This window comes from Callithrix jacchus, chromosome 5 (genome assembly GCF_049354715.1).
Source record: "Callithrix jacchus isolate 240 chromosome 5, calJac240_pri, whole genome shotgun sequence".
Classification (NCBI taxonomy): Eukaryota; Metazoa; Chordata; class Mammalia; order Primates; family Cebidae; genus Callithrix; species Callithrix jacchus.
Window position 1 is genome coordinate 150,132,449 of NC_133506.1, and position 18,011 is coordinate 150,150,459.

Sequence of the window (18,011 nt, forward strand, 5' to 3'; positions counted from 1 at the left end):
GGCACCATCTCGGCTCATTGCAACTTCCTCCTCCCTGGCAGAAGCAATTCTGGTGTCTCAGCCTCCCAAGTAGCTGGGTCTACAGGTGTGTGCCACCACACCCAGCTAATTTTTGTATTTTTATCACATATATATATATATTTTTTTAATTGTACTTTAGGTTCTGGGGTACATGTACAGATCATGCAGGATTGTTGCACAGGTACACACATGGCAATGTGGTTTGCTGCCTCTGTCCCCGCATCACCTACATCTGGCATTACTCCCCATGTTATCCCTCCCTGACCTCCCCACCACCCCTCCAGCTGTCCCTCCCTTGGCCCCCACAACAGACCCCAGTGTGTGATGCTCCCCTCCCTGTGTTCATGTGTTCTCATTGTTCAACACCCACCTATGAGTGAGAACATGTAATGTTTAATTTTCTGTTCTTGTGTCAGTTTGCTGAGAATGATGGTTTCCAGATTCATCCACGTCCCTACAAAGGACATAAACTCATCATTTTTTATGGCTGCATAGTATTCCATGGTGTATATGTGCCACATTTTCCTTGTCCAGTCTGTTGTCGATGGGCATTTGGGTTGGTTCCAGGTCTTTGCTATTGTAAACAGTGCCGCTATTAATATACATGTACATGTGTCTTTATAATAGAATGATTTATAATCATTTGGATATATACCCAGTAATGGGATTGCTAGCTCAAATGGAATTTCTATTTCTAGGTCCTTGAGGAAGTGCCACACTGTCTTCCACAATGGTTGAACTAGTTTACACTCCCATCAACAGTGTAAAACTGTTCCTATTTCTCCACATCCTCTCCAGCATCTGTTGTCTCCAGATTTTTTAATGATTGCCATTCTAACTGGCATAAGGTGGTATCTAAATGTGGTTTTGATTTGCATTTCTCTAATAATCAGGGATGATGAGCATTTTTTCATATGTTTGTTGGCCTCATATATGTCTTCATTTGAAAAGTGTCTGTTCATATCCTTCACCCATTTTTGGATAGGTTTGTTTGTTTTTTCTTGTAAATCTGTTTTAGTGCTTTGTAGATTCTGGATATTAGCCTTTTGCCAGATGGGTAGATTGCAAAAATTTTTTCCCATTCTGTTGGTTGCCAGTTCAGTCTAATGATTGTTTCTTTTGCTGTACAGAAGCTCTGGAGTTTGATTAGGTCCCATTTGTCTACTTTGGCTTTTGTCACCAATGCTTTTGGTGTTTTAGTCATGAAGTCCCTGCCTATGCCTATGTCCTGAATGGTTTTGCCTAGGTTTTTTTTCAAGGGGTTTTATGGTGTTAGGTCTTATGTTTAAGGCTTTAATCCACCTGGAGTTAATTTTAGTGTAAGGTGTCAGGAAGGGGTCCAGTTTCTGCTTTCTGCACATGGCTAGCCAGTTTTCCCAACACCATTTATTAAGCAGGGAATCCTTTCCTCATTGCTTGTTTTTGTCAGGTTTGTCAAAGATCAGATGGTTGTAGATGTGTGGCATTGCCTCCAAGGCCTCTGTTCTGTTCCATTGGTCTATGTCTTTGTTTTGGTACCAGTACCATGCTGTTTTGGTTACTGTAGCCTTGTAGTATAGTTTGAAATCAGGTAACATGATGCCTCTGACTTTGTTCTTTTTGCTTAGGTCTTGGCTATGTGGGCTCTTTTTTGGTTCCATATGAATTTAAGGTAGTTTTTTTCCAGTTCTGTGAAGAAGGTCATTGATAGCTTGATGGGGGTAGCATTGAATCTATAAATTACTTTGGGCAGTATGACCATTTTCATGATATTAATTCTTCCTAACCATGGACATGGAATGTTTCTCAATCTGTTTGTGTCCTCTCTTATTTCCTTGAGCAGTGGTTTGTAGTTCTCCTTGAAGAGGTCCTTTGCGTCCTTTGTTAGTTGTATTCCTAGGTATTTTATTCTCTTTGTGGCAATTGTGAATGGGAGTTTGCTCATGATTTGGCTCTCTGTTAGTCTGTTATTGGTGTATAGAAATGCTTGTGATTTCTGCACATTGATTTTGTATCCTGAGACTTTGCTGAAGTTGCTTATCAGTTTAAGGAGATTTTGTACTGAGATGATAGGGTCTTCTAAATATACAACCATGTTGTCTGCAAATAGAGACAATTTGACTTCTTCTTTTCCTAATTGAATACACTTTATTTATTTTTTTTTCTTGCCTAATTGCTCTAGCTAGAACTTCCAATACAGTACTGAATAGGAGTGGTGACAGAGGGCATCCTTGCCTAGTGCCGGATTTCAAAGGGAATGCTTCCAGTTTTTGCTCATTCAATATGATATTGGATGTAGGTTTGTCGTAAATAGCTTTTATTATTTTTAGAGATGTTCCTTTCATACTTACTTTATTGAGAGTTTTTAGCATAAAAGGCTGTTGACTTTTGTCAAAGGCTTTCTCTGCATCTATTGAGATAATCATGTGGTTTTTGTCTTTGGTTCTGTTTATGTGGTGGATTATGTTTATAGACGTGTGTATGTCGAACCAGCCTTGCATCACTGGAATGTAGCCTACTTGATTGTGATGGATAAGCTTTTCAAGGTGCCGTTGCAATCGGTTTGCCAGTATTTTATTGAAGATTTTTGCATCTATGTTCATCTTGGATATTGGTCTGAAGTTTTCTTTTTTTGTTGAGTCTCTGCTGGGTTTTGGTATCAGGAGGATTTTGGTCTCATGAAGTGATTTGGGAAGGATTCCCTCTTTTTGTATTGTTTGGAATAGTTTCAGAAGGAATGATAACAGCTCCTCTTTGTACATCTGGTAGAATTCAGCTGTGAATCTATCTGGACCTGGACTTTTTTTGGTTGGTAGGCTATTAATTGCTGCCTCAACTTCAGCCTTTGTTATAGATCTGTTCAAGGTTTCAACTTTTTCCTGGTTTAGACTTGGGAGGGTGCAAGTGTCCAGAAATTTGTCCATTTCTTCCAGGTTCACTGGTTTACGTGCATAGAGTTGTTTGTAGTAATCTCTGATTGTGATTTGTATTTCTGTGGAGTCAGTGGTGATATCCCCTTTATCATTTTTTATTGCATCTATTTGATTCTTATCCCACTGCTTTTTTATTAATCTGGCTAATGGTCTGTCTATTTTGTTGATCTTTTCAAAAAACCAGCTCTTGGATTTATTGATTTTTTTGAAGGGTTTTTTTTGTCTCTATTTCCTTTAGTTCTGCTCTGATCTTAGTTATTTTTTGTCTTCTGCTAGCTTTCGAGTTTTTTTGATCTTGCTTCTCTAGCTCTTTCAATTTTGAGGATAGGGTGTCAACTTTAGATCTTTTTTCGCTTCTTTGGTGGGTATTTATTGCTATAAATTTCCTCTAGACACTGATTTAAATGTGTCCCAGAGATTCTGGTATGTTGTGTCTTCGTTCTTGTTGGTTTCAAAGAACATCTTTATTTCTGCCTTCATTTCATTATTTATCCAGTTGACATTCAGGAACCAGTTGTTCAGTTTCCATGAAGTTGTGTGGTTCTAAGTTAGTTTCTGAATTCTGAGTTCTAATTTGATTGCACTGTGGTCTGAGAGACTGTTATGATTTTAGTTCTTTTGCATTTGCTGAAGAGTGATTTACTTCCAATCATGTAGTCAGTTTTAGAGTAGGTGTCATGAGGTGCTGAGAAGAATGCATATTCTGTGGATTTAGTGTGGAGATTTCTGTAGATGTCTATTAGTTCTGCTTGGTCCAGATCTGAGTTCAAGTCCTGGATATCCTTGTTAATTTTCTGTCTTGTTGATCTGTCTGATATTGACAGTGGAGTGTTAACATCTCCCACTATTATTGTGTGGGAGTCTAAGTCTCTTTGTAGGTCGTTAAGAACTTGCTTTATGTACCTGGGGGCTCCTGTATTATATGCATATATATTTAGGATCATTAGTTTTTCTTAATGCATTAATTTTTTTTACCATTATGTAATGCCCTTCTTTGTCTCTTTTGATCTTTGTTGGTTTAAAGTCCATTTTATCAGAGACTAGGATTGCAAGTCCTGCCTTTTTCTTTTTGTTCTCCATTTGCTTGATAAATCTTCCTCCATCCCTTTATTTTCAGCCTATGTGTGTCCTTGCATGTGAGATAGGTTTCCTGAATACAGCACACCAATGGGTTTTGACTTTTTATCCAATTTGCCAGTCTGTGTCTTTTGATTGGGGCATTTAGTCCATTTATATTTAAGGTTAATATTGTTATATGTGAATTTGATCCTGCCACTTTGATGCTAGCTGGATGTTTTACCCATTAGTTGACACATTTTGTTCATTGTGTCAATGGTTTTTACCATTTGGCACGTTTTTGGAGTGGCTGGTACTGGTTGTTCCTTTCCTTGTTTAGTGCTTCTTTCAGGAGCTCTTGTAAGGCAGGCCTGGTGGTGACAAAATCTCTCAGCAATTGCTTGTCCATAAAGGATTTTCTTTCTCCTTAGCTCACGAAGTTTAGTTTGGCTGGATATGAAATTCTAGGTTGAAAGTTCTTTTCTTTAAGGATGTTGAATATTGGCCTCATTCTCTTCTGGCCTGTAGGGTTTCTGCAGAGAGATCCACTGTGAGTCTGATGGGCTTCCCTTTGTGGGTAACCTGACCTTTCTCTCTGACTGCCCTTAATATTTTTTCCTTCATTTCAACCCTGGTGAATCTGATGATTATGTGCCTTATGGTTGCTCTTCTTGAGGAATATCTTTGTGGTGTTCTCTGTATTTCCTGGACTTGAATGTTGGCCTGCCTTGCTATATTGGGGAAGTTCTCCTGGATAATATCCAAGAGAGTGTTTTTCCCCTTGGATTCATGCTCTTTGTCACATTCAGGTACACCTATGAAACGTAGATTATGTCTTTTCACATAATCCCATATTTCTTGGAGGTTTCATTCTTTTCATTTTTATCTCTATTCTTGCCTTCTCATTTTATTTCATTGAGTTGATCTTCAATCTCTGTTATCCTTTCTTCTACTTGGTCGATTCAGCTATTGAAACTTCTGTATGCTTCGTGAAGTTCTCATGCTGTGTTTTTCAGTTCCATCGAGTCGTTTATATTCTTCTCTAAGCTGTTTATTCCAGTTAGCATCTCATCTAACCTTTTTTCTAGGTTCTTAGTTTCTTTGCATTGGGTTAGCACATGTTCTTTTAGCTCTGAGAAGTTTGTTATTAACAACCTTCTGAAGCCTGTTTCTGTCAATTCATCAGATTCATTCTCATCCGTCTTTGATCCCTAGTTGGTGAGGAGTTGTAATCCCTTGGAGGAGGAGAGGCATTCTGGTTTTTGGTGTTTTCATCCTTTCTGTGCTGGTTTCTTCCCATCTTAATGGCTTTATCTACCTGTGGCCTTTGTAGTTGGTAACTTTCAGATGGGGGTCTCTGAGTGAACATCGTCGTTTTCGTTGCTGTTGAAGCTATTTCCTTCTGCTTCTTAGTTTTCTTCTAACAGTCAGGCCCTTCTACTGCAGGACCACTGGAGGTCTACTCCAGACCCTGCTCACCTGGGGATCACCCGCAGGGGCTGCAGAACAGCAAGAGTTGCTGCCAGTTTCTTCCTCTCCTATCCTCGTCCCAGAAGGGTACGTGCCAGATGTTGGCCTGAGCGCTCCCTTATGAGGTGTCTCTTTGGGTATACAGGGGTCAGGGAGTTGCTTGAGGAGAGAGTCTGTCCCTTATAGGAGCTCAAGTGCTGTGCTGGGAGATCCACTGTTCTGTGCAGAGCTGCTGGGCAGGTACCTTCAAGTCTGCTGCAGCTGAACTCACAACCACCTCTTTTCCCAGGTGCTCTGTCCTAGGAAGGTTGGCTTTGTTTATAAGTTCGTGTCGTGCTGCTGCCTTTTTTCACAGATGCCCTGCCCTGCACTGAGTAGTCTAGTCACAGTCTGCCAGCAGAGGCGTTGCTGAGCTGCCGCAAGTTCTGCCCAGCTGTTGTGTGAACTGCCTCAAGAGTCAGGGACGCCCTTCCCCCCACTGAGCTGGACAGTCCTGGGTCCAGCTGCACTTGCTGCGAAACTCTCAGTCCAGAGCGTTTCAGATTGCTTGTTTTGTGGGGGTGGTACCTGCTGAGCTAGATTGCCTGGCTCCCTGTTTCTGCCCCATCTTTCAGTTGAATGGGCAGCTCTGTCTCCCAGGCATTCTAGGCACCAGTCGAAAAGGCCACCCAGACTTGTGTAAGTTTCTGTGAGCCGACATGGCACCGGCTGAAACCTTGGCTCTGAAAACTCATGGCACTTTTCAGCCCAGGAATCTCCTGGTCTGTGGGCAGTGAAAATTGTTTGGAAATGCAGTGAGCACTCACCCTCTGCACTGTTCTTGCTGGGAACTGCACTCTGGAGGTGTATTATTTGGCCATCTTGCATCTCCCCTTGCCCCAGTTTTTGAATTTTTTTTTTTTTTTTTTTTTTTGAGACAGAGTTTCACTATTGTTACCCAGGCTGGAGTGCAATGGCGCGATCTCGGCTCACTGCAACCTCTGCCTCCTGGGTTCAGGCAATTCTCCTGCCTCAGCCTCCTAAGTAGCTGGGATTGTAGGCACGCACCACCATGCCCAGCTAATTTTTTGTATTTTTAGTAGAGATGGGGTTTCACCATGTTTGCCAGGCTGGTCTTATACTAATGACCTCCCAAAGTCCTCAGCCTCCCAAAGTGCTGGGATTACAGGCGTGAGCCACCACACCTGGCCACAGCCTGTGTTTCTATCATCAAACATTTATAACAAAAATGCTTGCTACTAGCAATTCCTTACCCTAGAAGTGGTCTCTCTCTTTCTCCCTTCCTCTTTCCTTCCCTGCTACCGCCTCTCTCTCTTTCTCTTTCTCTGTGTTTTTTTCTCCTGCTCTTTCTCCATCTCTGTCTTCATTTCAGTCTCCATCTCTTCTGTCTCCGTTTCTGTCTCTGTCTCTCTCTTTCCCCTCTCCCTCTCTGTCCTTCTGTTCATCTCCTCCCATGTTGTTTCAGCTTTCTCTGCTTGGGGTTTCCTCACAAAGATGCCTTTGTGCTCTGCTCCATTGCAGTCATGTGGAGGATTATGCTGTGATTCTCTTCAGGGGGATGATTAACTGTCCTTTTTGTGGCAGTGCCATATGTGCCTGGGCCTTCCTCTGACACCCCTCAGCCTCACCCATCAGCCCCAGCAGCCTGGGCAGCGTTTTCCGGTTTCACCATGGCTCAGCCTCTGTCCTGTGGGCTACCCAAGGTGTCCACCCCATCTTTAGGACACTGAGGAACATTCGAAGTTAGGCAGTGCTTCCTTGAAAGTTTACTCTAAGCCAGCCCTGGGGCCACTTCAACTTCAGAGCAATGTGGCAGGGTCCTTCCTAGAAGCTGTCATCATGCACTGCAGACAGCACAGCCAAGACACACCTCCTTCCTGCCTGTCACACAGTCCAAACCTCGCACCCACAACAGTCAGAGCACAGGGCCACCAGGGTGCTCAGCTGACTCCATCCCCTGCAAAAACTGGCCTCTGTCCTCAGTATCTATTCCCAAAATGTGAGCCTTTTGCCCTCAAGTATGAGTGTATTTGACTCATTGCAAGTGTACTGCGGCCCACAAGAAAGCAAGTGAGAATCTTGTTCCACTGATAAAGAAAAAGCAACATATTTCTGTTTAGCCTTTTGAATTTTTCTGAGGAAGCCAGGATTCTCTATTAATTATTGAAATAGTTATGTTGCATGAATTTGAAAGGCACTGTTGGGATTTCTTTTTTCTTTCAGTGATGATAATAATGCATGCCTTGTTTACTGTTTTTTAGGTTCAATAGATGACGTTTTTAACTGCAATCTGTCACCCAGATCGTCTCTGACAGAGCCTCTTTTGGCAGAATTACCATTTCCAAGTGTTCTGGAATCTGAAGAGACACCCAACCAATTTATCTGATTGGACTGAACATTCTAGCAGTTGCTCCTACACCCCAAGCCTGTGCCAGACTATGGGCTGGGTGGAGGGTAGGAGGTGGGAGGCAGGTACTTCCACCTGCGTGTCAGTCTCCAGCTCCTTCATGGCTTCTATGGAGGGCTCCTCTCTTCTGTTTCTGTGGATGTAATACCTTGGCAGGCCCAGGACAGCTATTCTCCTGAAGGTTATGGTTACTAGGATGGAAAGGCCTTGGGCCCATGGCACTGGGGGGGTCTGGGGCCGGGATATAACCTCTACTTTGAACCGTTCTCCAAAGAGGCAGAAAAGACCACAGAGTTCAGCCACCCTGAACATTTTTCTCCATACCCTGGGAGTCTTCCGAGCAGCCTTCGTGGGAGTGGTCTGACTGGGTGTTGACCCAGCATGCTTTATAAATCATGGTTTGGCCCTCTGCTTAGGGCATCCAACCCCTTGAACTCAAACCTGTCAAACAAGGGGTTAACAGATCTGTTCATTTGCAAACCTGGCTGGGCAAAAGCCTGTGCCATCTTTCATTGGAAGGCAAATATGTTTTTCGTCCTGCCATTTGATACCTATGAGAAACGCTCAAGGTTCACTGGAGAACTAGCCAGGTTGCTAGGACAGTAATCCTGCCACACACTGCCTGAAATCAGAACTCCCTCGGCCTCCCTCTTAACTGAGTGACCCATGTAGAATGAAGCTAGGTGATGTGGTACCAACAATGACAGGGGAAGGGTATTGGACATGGCAGTGTTCTCTTTATAGAAAGCACATTGTGTCCATTGGGAATTTTAAATAAGCTTTTAGCAATCTTATCACTAAAAGCAAAATAGAAGAAAGCTATATCATTACCATAACACATTTTTCATCTCATGGCTACAATGGAATTCTCGAAAAGGAAAAAAAATCATTCTATCTACATATGAATACCTGCATGAATGAATCACTACATATGCTTATAATGAGGAAGAGTTATGGGTCCTGAGTGTAATTTTTTTATCCTTTCTTAAAAAGAGTTTCTGTATTATACATTTTTATAACACTCCTGATGATCTTTCCATTTATATTTGAAATGTTATGTACTACATTTGTACAATTAAAACTTTTCTTAGCATTCAACCTAGAATTGATTAAATTTACGACTGAGGCTTCACATGAGCTTTCCTTTGTGGTTTATGGGCTGTGTATTTGCCTTGTAACTTACTGAATTACAGTAAGAATTGTGGGTTTTCATAGCCGCTTTCTCAAGAAGAGCTTTTTGAAGAAAGTAAATCAAGTTTGATGCTGATCTTTCAGAAAAGAGGAGAGGAATGCTGCTTAATAGCAAAAGAGGTTAAACATTTATTATTTGCACTCAGTAAAAAATGAAGAGTCTTAACAATATAAGTTTTACACTAGTGCAAACAAACCTTAGGTGGATATCAAATATGAAATGCTTCCCAAAGGAAACTCTATTCACAAAATTGACAAAGGAGTTTTTTTTTTTTTTTTTTTTAAGTAGCAGAATTGAGAAAACCCATCAGTATCACTCCAGGAATGGACTAAAAATCTGGAAGGTTTCTTTTACCACTAAAAACTTCTTTTCAGTCAACTGAACCAAATGCATTCACACATTCAATATTCACTCAGCAAAGTTTTATTGATTACCTCTAAGAAATATACACTGTGCTAGTATATTTTATTAGCAAATATCGCAAAGAAGTTATATTGGGCCATCTTTAAAACTGATGAAAAGTCTAGGAACAGATCTTCCTGGGTAAAAGAGGCCTCACACTGAGTATAAATGTGGCCCAATGCTGATATTTTAACAGTTGAAGATCAATGCAATCTGTAGGACAGCAATGACCTAAGCAAGTCATTCATTCATTCAATTCATTTTCATTTATTCAACACACATATTTGAGTGCCTACTAGGTGCCATAGGTGCACATCAGATAGATGCTAGCATAGAACGGCACCTAAACATGGCTTTTGCCCTCAAAGAGCTTCCAGTCTTATAAAAGAAGACTCGTATATAAGCTAATAAGACTAATAAAACAAGTGCTCTGAGAAATTCAAAAAGAAAAACATCTAAGATGCCTGTAATCCAGTTTTGGAGATAAAAACCAAAGACATGTACTATAGAATTTTGTTTTTATTTTATTTTATTTTTGAGACAGAGTTTCACTCTTGTTGCCCAGGCTGGAGTGCAGGGGCATGATCTCGGCTCACTGCAAATTCTGCCTCCTGGATTCAAGCAATTCTCCTGTCTCAGCCTCTTGAGTGGCTGGGATTACAGGTGTATACCACTGTGCCTGGCTAATTTTTGTATTTTTGGTAGAGACAGGGTTTCACCATGCTGGTCAGGCTGGTCTCAAACTCCTGACCTCAGGTGATCCCCCTGCCTTGGTCTCCCAAAGTGCTGGGATTACAGGCATGAGCCACTGTGCCTGGCAAAATTTAGTTTAAAAACAAATATTTAAGAATTGATTGATCCAGGTGATTGATTTACCCAAGCTCTCAGTGACCTTGGGGGCCATCACTTATCCCAACAAGAATGCAGGTACAAAAATGATTTACAAAATTAGGGAATTTTTTTCTTATTGCCCGATGGTACTAGCCTGATTTTTGGCTAAAAGATAACATTGCTCAACTTGATCACCTACCTTAATTATCAACTTGAATGTCGTTTTACTGTTTCAAATATCCAATCTATCCTCGAAGAGCAAAGTTATGCCTCCATTGAAGAAATCCAAAAGAATGTGTGTGTCAGTTTTCGAAGGGAGTTTCTAAAGAATTTCAAAAATGCTTCAAGCAATAGCAACAGTAATATGGTTTGGCCGTGTCCCCACCCAAATCTCACCTTGTAGTTCCCAGAATCCCCACATATCATGGGAGGGACTAAGTGGAGATAACAGAATCATAAGGGCGGTTCCCTCATCTGTTCTCATGATTGCAAGTTAGTTCTCACGAGATCAGATGCTTTTATAAGGGGCTTCCCCCTTCACTGGGCATTGATTCTCCCTCTTGCTGCCCTGTGGAAGAGGGGTCTTTTGCCATGATTGTGAGTTTCCTGAGGCCTCCCCAGCCATGTAGAACTGTGAATCAATTAAACCTCTTTTCTTGATAAATTACCCAGTCTGGGGTAGTTCTTCATAGCAGTGTGAGAATGAACTAATATAAGCAGCACTCAAATAAATGATTACTTTGAGAACATGAAAAAGAACATTCTGAAAGAGGGCATTCATTTAGATGGATAAATGCTGGTATAACGAATTCAAAATGACTGTTCACTTTTGCTGTTTGCTACTTGCATAAACCTGAGAGAACTAACAATGAAAGGCGTTGATAATTACCTAATGGCCGCTGTGGCCTGTGTGTTTCTTAAGTGTTCAGAGAAGAGGCCAGGTACAGTGACTTACAACTGTAATCTCAACACTTTGGTAGAATGAGGTGGGTGGATGGCTTGAGCCCAGGAGTTTGAGACCAGCCTGGGCAAAATGGTGAAACCCCATCTCTCCCTCGCAAAAAAAGAGTTCAGATAAGAATCAGCAAGAGGAGGGCTGGCCAAGGAGGGAGGTCACATTTAAAGGCAATTGATGAGGTTTTGATAGAATCAATAGTCTGTACTTGCCGTTATGGTTTTCTTTAGATGAAATATAAGTAAATTTGGTAAGTAACAAGTTAGAAGCAGAGCTTAGAATTTACCCCATTAAATTAGACTATCCTGATAAAATAGAAAGTAACTGTAGATTATTTTTTCTGGAATTTTCAATAAGAGGACCCAAATCATTCTTGGACTACTTACCCACAATTCCCATTAGTTGCAACTATGACCTTGATGGCTCAACAAGATCTGAGTCTGTGTCAGCTAATTTTATGTGTCAACTTGATGGGGCCACAGTGCCCAGGTCGTTGGTCAACCATCTTCTGGATATTTCTGTGAGGGTGCTTTTGGATGGGATTAACGTTTACATCATGGACTTTGAATAAAGGAGATTGCCCTCTCTGATGTAGGTGGGACTGATCTAATCAGTGGAAGGATGAACTAGAACAACGCATTGGCTTCCCCCCAGCAAGGGTGAATTCTGCCAGCAGGCAGCCTTCAGACACAAGCTGCAACATCGACTCTTCCCTGCGTCTCCAGACCGCTGGCCTACCGCACAGACTTTGGACTCGTCACAATTGTGTGAGACAATTCCTTAAAATAAATCTCTATTTTATTTTAAAAATAAGGACACTCGAATCAAAGCATTGCATACTGCATAGTAATAGAAAGCCTCTTGTCCAAATGTAAGAGCAAAGGCAGAGAAGCTTCACTTCCTATCTTTGTATTCAAAGTAGCTGGCAAGGCTGCAGACTGTCTGTGACCTCTTCTGGGCTTTTGGCAGCAGCCACCTGTCAATTCTTTTACCCATTCTTCATTAGCTTCCTCTTTGAACTTTTGCCTTCAACTCTTTCCTCTCTCCCTCTCATTTGGGAGATGACCTTGCCCCTCGTACGACCTGGAGCCATGCTTCTCAAACTGGAATGTTCCTAGGAATCCTCCAGAGATCTCGACAGAGTGCAGATCCTGATTCAGCAGCTCTGGGTGGGGCCTGAACGTCTACATTTCTAACGAGGTGCTGCTGAGGTTACTGGAGCACAGCAAGGCTCTACATCTGTCCATCTCAAACTCTGTGAATGACCTGGGATATTGTTAGAAATACAGCAGCTCAGGCTCTGCCTGACTTCCTGAATCTGAATTCATGTGCTCACAGACGCCCAGGGGCAGGTATGCACACTCAGATTGGGGAGTGGCTCCAGCACACTGGTCTTCTCCAGGCCTGGGCCCCATCTGCTCTCTCCTATAGCTTCAAGCTCTCTCTGTCTGCTCCTGATCCTGGGCCTAGGAATTTGGTTACTCCTCCCCTGCTTTAAGTAATAACTCTCTGCTTGAGCCCCTCCTCCTCCCATGGCTAGAGGTTTTCTTCTCCTTTATAGTTAAAACTCGAGTGTTCCATATTTGCTGTCTTTCACCCTTACCTCCCATCCCAGTCTTTACTACTTCATATCATGTTCTCTGTGTGTGTGTGTTTGTGTGTGTGTACGTGCAGTAAGAAATTGATTGTAACACATTTTTTGCTTTTTGTTTTTGGAGATGGAGTTTGTCATCCAGGCTGGAGTGCAGTGGCACCACCACAGCTCACTGCAGTCTCAGACTCCTGGGTTCAACCGATCCTCCCACCTCAGCCTCCCAAGTAGCTGGGACTAAGCGTATGTATCACCACACCTGGCTAATTTTTTCATTTTTTGTAGAGATGGGGTCTCCCTATGTTGTCCAGGCTGGTCTCGAACTACTAGGCTCAAAGGATCCTCCTGCCTCAGCCTCCCAAAGTATTGGAATTACGAGCATGAGCCACTGCACCCAGCTGTAATCATTTCAACTGAAAACAGCCAATTAACATTTAACCCATTCAATACAACTATTCTCAATTGTATTGGATCAATTGGAAACTCTGCTAAAAGGATATCAGTAACCTAAATTAGTAACCTAGATGCTTTAATTTCTGAAACTTACTCTGGCAGGATGATGTGGAATTTTGCCTCTCCTTCTGGAATGAGGCCAGGATTTACTTAAACTCCCAGCCTGGCCCCTTCACTGCACTGTTTAACCCACACACGCGCGGGTGAAGTCAAGCTTCTCAGCATGGCCTGCAGACCTTCCTGGCCAGCCAGCTCTCAGTTTCTCCCGACACTCTTTACAGTATGGCAGTATTAAACTTCTAAAGGTCTCAGGACTGCATGCACGGTTCTGTGCCTCTGAGCCCTTGCCCTACTTTGTGTCACCTCCTCCGTTCACCTGGGTGACTCCAAGCATCCTTGAGGACACAGCTCAGGTACCTCCTCTTCTACGAAGTTGCTCACTGTAATAACCAGGGGGTTGCCCCGATGCCATCATACAACTCCTCCTGGTCAGTATTTGTTGAGGGATAGAAGAAAGGCAGGGGGCAGGGAATCTCTACTTAATCATTTAGAGGGGTTGCCTCAGGCAACCAGAATTCAAAGGCAGGAATAGTGCTATACTGCTAGCCACAAAATAGACCCACGCAAAAATACACTTTGAAGCAGAAATGAAAGAATATAAAAGGAATGAAGATCAGAATAGCAACAAGAGCAATACCTTAGATTTGTGAGACTTTACAATTTATAAATTACTGTTGGAACTCTTCAGGTTTAGAGCACAGCGAGGTGGGTGCTGGTATTCTCACTTACAGATAAGAAGACCGGGGCTCGGGAAAGACCTGCTTACCCTGAGGGCCTGCAGTGACAGATCTTCTGGCTCTCTATTAGGTGCCTACTCCGGCATTTCGCAGCTTGCCTAAAATGAGACAAATTGTAAGATATTAATAAGAATTCACTTTCAAAATTCTATATACTTGCTGTTCTATTTTAAAAACATACTTCTCTTAAATTATGCTATGCTAATTCGTGCTACCATTTCCAGCAGGAATCTGTTACTGGGTGCTCCTTTTTAAATTTAGATGCCACTACTAAATCCTAATTTAGACTCATTCCTTTTAATAACGTCTATGCCTTCTAACGTGTTCCACCCTTCATTGCTTCCAAATATGAGAGTTTAAAATGTGTTCTAGTCATTCCATTATACGGATCGAACTCTACCTTCAGAACATTCTAGTTTAGCTCTCCATTTTAAAGAAATTCGTTGCATACGTATTTGGGATCCTTACCTTGATGCTTCTCCTGTGTCCTCTGATAAATTCCTCCTTTGTCACATTGCACTGTTTCTCTGAGGTCTTATATTAGAATGGCCCTTTAAGAATAAGGAACTGTTGTAAATTGCTTTGTAAACAGGTTGCCGGCCGACTCCAATATGTATTTCCTGTCTTCTCTTTCCACTCAAGTGGGTAATAACTGTGTTGTAACCTGGAGGCATTCAGTAGTCACTACCCACCTAGTATGTCAAATTACCTGGCAGTGTTAGCCAGCAAAAGGGGCTCACCGCACTAGAAGCCAACATTATGACACCAAGGTTTTGAGAAAGGAAAAGCTTTATATTGCCAGTCTGCCTCTGAGGAGACAGGAGTCTAGTTCACATCTATCTTCTTGTACTGGCTTTGAGGCAGTAATTTTACAAAAGGTTTAGGGGTGGATTCTGGGGTTAGCAGGTAGTTATTGGAGGAAGCAAAGGGGACATCTGGGAAGTCTTCAGGCATGCACGGTCCTCTCTTCATGCTTCCTCATAGGTCCCATGTGCAAATGTGGAGGGAGTTAGTATGAAACGTGGTAGAAATTCAGGCTGTGACATCGGCAAGCTTGCTGTGCACAAACTCCATTTGGCCATATTGATTCCAGCTGGTTTCAACCAGTTTTGTTATAAGCAGAGGGAGTTCCAGCAAGTTGTTTCTTTTCTTATTTGCCATCCTGCAAACATGAATTTTTAGTTGTTGGTGTCTTTGAGTCTTTGAAACACTTTCAGTAGTTCCCAAGATAGGAAGATAGAAGAGCCCCTTCATCCGTGAAAAGTCTTACATGCGGATGAAACACACAGCTTTCTCTATGAGAGCAGAACAACAATTAAATGACACTCACAAACACTATGGTTGATGCCAGGAACATGGCAGTGTCACATCCTCCCTGCCCACTGGTGTTTCCATTTCCCTTTCTGTCCCTCTCCTAAGCTAGGATGCCCCTTCTGACCCCATGGAACTATCACAGAAACTGCTTCCATTTATACCAGATGACTTGAGATTCAGTCTTCTTGCTCGGCTCTTATTTACTGCAAAGATCCAGGACAACTCTGCGCACATTTGCTTAAGCTGAAAGCCAATGGATGAAAGTTTGCAGTTGAAAATCTGCACTACTACTTTCTCTTCAATCCTTTCCCTTTTTGCTTTTCTTAGGAAACATACAAGACAGTAGTCAGGAAAGCTCACCGCAAGAACTACACAAATAATGTAAAAGTAAGGCATCCATAGGATCAAAGCCACATTTCTTTGCTCTCTGAACCCTATTTCCGCGCCGGCTGGGTTAAGCTTCCTGCGTGGCCAGCATCCGTTGGCCGAGGGAAGAGCTCCGTTGAACTCGACCCTTGTCTCCATGGCGACGCGTCACAAAGCGGCCTGCGGCTCCTGCAACGCAGAGTAGGGCTGCAGCCAGGGCCCCGCGGCCGCCTAACTCGGGCAGAATGGAGCAGCCTGGGACCCGGGCTCCGGATCCCTCTCTCTGCCACCACAACCTCCGGCCAAGTAAGACAGGGGACTCTGCCGGCCCGCGAGGAGGGGCGGAGGTCTTTCCTGGGGAAAGGGTCCTGTTGAGAAAAAGGGGACTTAGGTCTTTTTTTTTTTTTTTTTTTTGAGACGGAGTTTCTCTCTTGTTACCCAGGCTGGAGTGCAATGGCGCGATCTCGGCTCACCGCAACCTCCACCTCCTGGGTTCAGGCAATTCTCCTGCCTCAGCCTCCTGAGTAGCTGGGATTACAGGCACGCGCCCCCATGCCCAGCTAATTTTTTGTATTTTTAGTAGAGACGGGGTTTCACCATGTTGACCAGGATGGTCTTGATGTGTTGACCTCGTGATCCACCCGCCTCGGCCTCCCAAAGTCCTGGGATTACAGGCTTGAGCCACCACGCCCAGCCCGGGACTGCGGTCTTTAAGGGTGTGGCCTCGCTCTTCGGAGTGAGCTCAACTGAGAAAAAGACGGAGGAGTCAGGGAGAATGACAAGGCATTCTTGATCCTACCCCTTTTGAGTCCTTCACATACCCTTTGCCAAGTCCCCGCTCCCTAAAACGCGCAGGGTTAAGTTTTAAACACCCAAGGAAACTCCTGGCTAAGAGCGGACAGGAAAAAGGAAGAACTGGTGATTATCCAAGGAGAACAGGGCCAAAGGCCAAGAGTAAAGAGAAGTCCGGGAAGCTTTGATGAGAACAGACCCTGCCTGAGTCCTGATCCCCATACAGGGTCTAGGAAACAGCAAGGAAAGTGGGGGAGGGGCGGCTGCTGGATGCAGTCCCAGCGGTGTCTGCAGAGGCGGGGGCCCTCCCTGGGCAGTCGCACAGGCTGGGAGCCACGGCCTCTAAACCTGAACTGATTTTTCTTCCACGGAGATTTTGTATTTCACAGAGGTAGTGCTTTCCACCCTAATTCTGCCCGCAGATGCAGTAGGTTCACCAGTTCAGCCTTTTGGGTCTGCAGAAGGAGAGCCACTCTAGCTGTGACGCTAGTGGCATAATACCGTGTAGTCAGCTCCGTCATGGTCTCTTGTGGCAATAATTGCCCATTGCTGCCGTCTAGGTGGGTAATTGTGATTCCACAGTGGCGACAGAGCAGTGAGGGATTGTTCAAGTACAAATTCCCTAGAATTGCGTTCCCACAAGAATGAATGAAATGCATCTTTTCATTCCAATTCATTCCTCTGTAAATTAAGAATGGAAAATGAAAATACTTAATTAGTGCAGAAAATCTCGAATATGCACAGTTTCTATATGATGCTCAAGGCAAACACGAGAGACAGAGGAAGGAGGATCTCCTCATAGGATCCCGACAGCATCCCTTTGGACGCTCCTCTTCCCTTTTTTTTTTTTTGACACGGAGTCTTGCTCTGTCTCCCAGGCTGGAGTGCAGTGGCACAATCTCAGCTCACTGCAATCGCCACCTCCTGGGTTCAAGTGATTCTTCTGCCTCAGCCTCCAGAATAGCTGGGGCTACAGGAGTGTGCCACTGTGCCCAGCTAATTTTTTGTATTTTTAGTAGAGACAGGGTTCCACTGTGTTAGCCAGGATGGTCTCGATCTCCTGACCTCATGATCTGCCCGCCTCGGCCTCCCAAAGTTCTGGGATTACAGGCATGAGCCATTCCACCCAGCTTTCCTCTTTCCTTTCTAACCTCCCCGTTTTCCCACTGTCTCCCTGTCTCCTCCTTGTCTGGGAACTGCTAGAGTCCTCCAAGATTGACTCTTCTGGGCTTACGGTCTCTTCATGACCCCATCCTGCCACAGGGCTTCAGGTGCTGCATAAAAGGGCCAACAACTCTCTAATCTTTATCTCTGACTTGGACTTGCCTCCTAAAACCAGCCAGTTCCATGTGGGTGTCAGAGCAGGGTCTCCAACTCGACATGTACAAAATCACACTCCTTGTCCTCCTCAAACTTTCCAGATACTGAGAGTTCAGTTAAGAAGGTCCCAGC

The 18,011-nt window shown here is 43.5% G+C and overlaps 2 protein-coding genes and 1 long non-coding RNA gene across 11 annotated transcripts in view; 2 read left to right on the forward strand and 1 right to left on the reverse strand.

Moving 5' to 3' along the window:
* The window catches only part of MEDAG (mesenteric estrogen dependent adipogenesis), a 24,231-nt gene extending 15,233 nt beyond the window's left edge, over positions 1 to 8,998 (forward strand). Inside the window, exons 5-6 of one of the 2 annotated variants that reach the window (XM_054256740.2) lie at positions 5,436 to 5,546; positions 7,721 to 8,998. In XM_054256740.2, coding sequence (XP_054112715.1) covers positions 5,436 to 5,546; positions 7,721 to 7,845 — 236 coding nt within the window. In that variant the 3' untranslated portion in view covers positions 7,846 to 8,998. The remainder of the gene's footprint in view (positions 1 to 5,435; positions 5,547 to 7,720) is intronic. The other variant, XM_002748951.6, reaches the window with a different exon arrangement.
* LOC128932222 (uncharacterized) overlaps positions 1 to 15,893 on the reverse strand; it is a 31,124-nt gene extending 15,231 nt beyond the window's left edge. For 3 of the 5 annotated variants that reach the window (XR_013536186.1, XR_013536185.1, XR_013536184.1), the window contains exons 1-2: positions 14,556 to 15,893; positions 1 to 14,185 (exon numbers count right to left, since the gene is read on the reverse strand). The exon at positions 1 to 14,185 is cut by the window's left edge. This is a non-coding gene — a long non-coding RNA (uncharacterized LOC128932222). The remainder of the gene's footprint in view (positions 14,186 to 14,555) is intronic. The other 2 variants (XR_013536188.1, XR_013536187.1) reach the window with 2 other exon arrangements.
* An 89-nt stretch (positions 15,894 to 15,982) lies between these two features.
* TEX26 (testis expressed 26) overlaps positions 15,983 to 18,011 on the forward strand; it is a 37,971-nt gene continuing 35,942 nt past the window's right edge. For all 4 annotated transcript variants that reach the window (XR_004743751.3, XM_078375242.1, XM_002806885.6 and 1 more), the window contains exon 1: positions 15,983 to 16,073. Coding sequence is in view for 1 of the 4 variants with exons in the window: in XM_002806885.6 (XP_002806931.3) it covers positions 16,013 to 16,073 (61 nt within the window). In the remaining 3 variants the exon portion in view is untranslated. The remainder of the gene's footprint in view (positions 16,074 to 18,011) is intronic.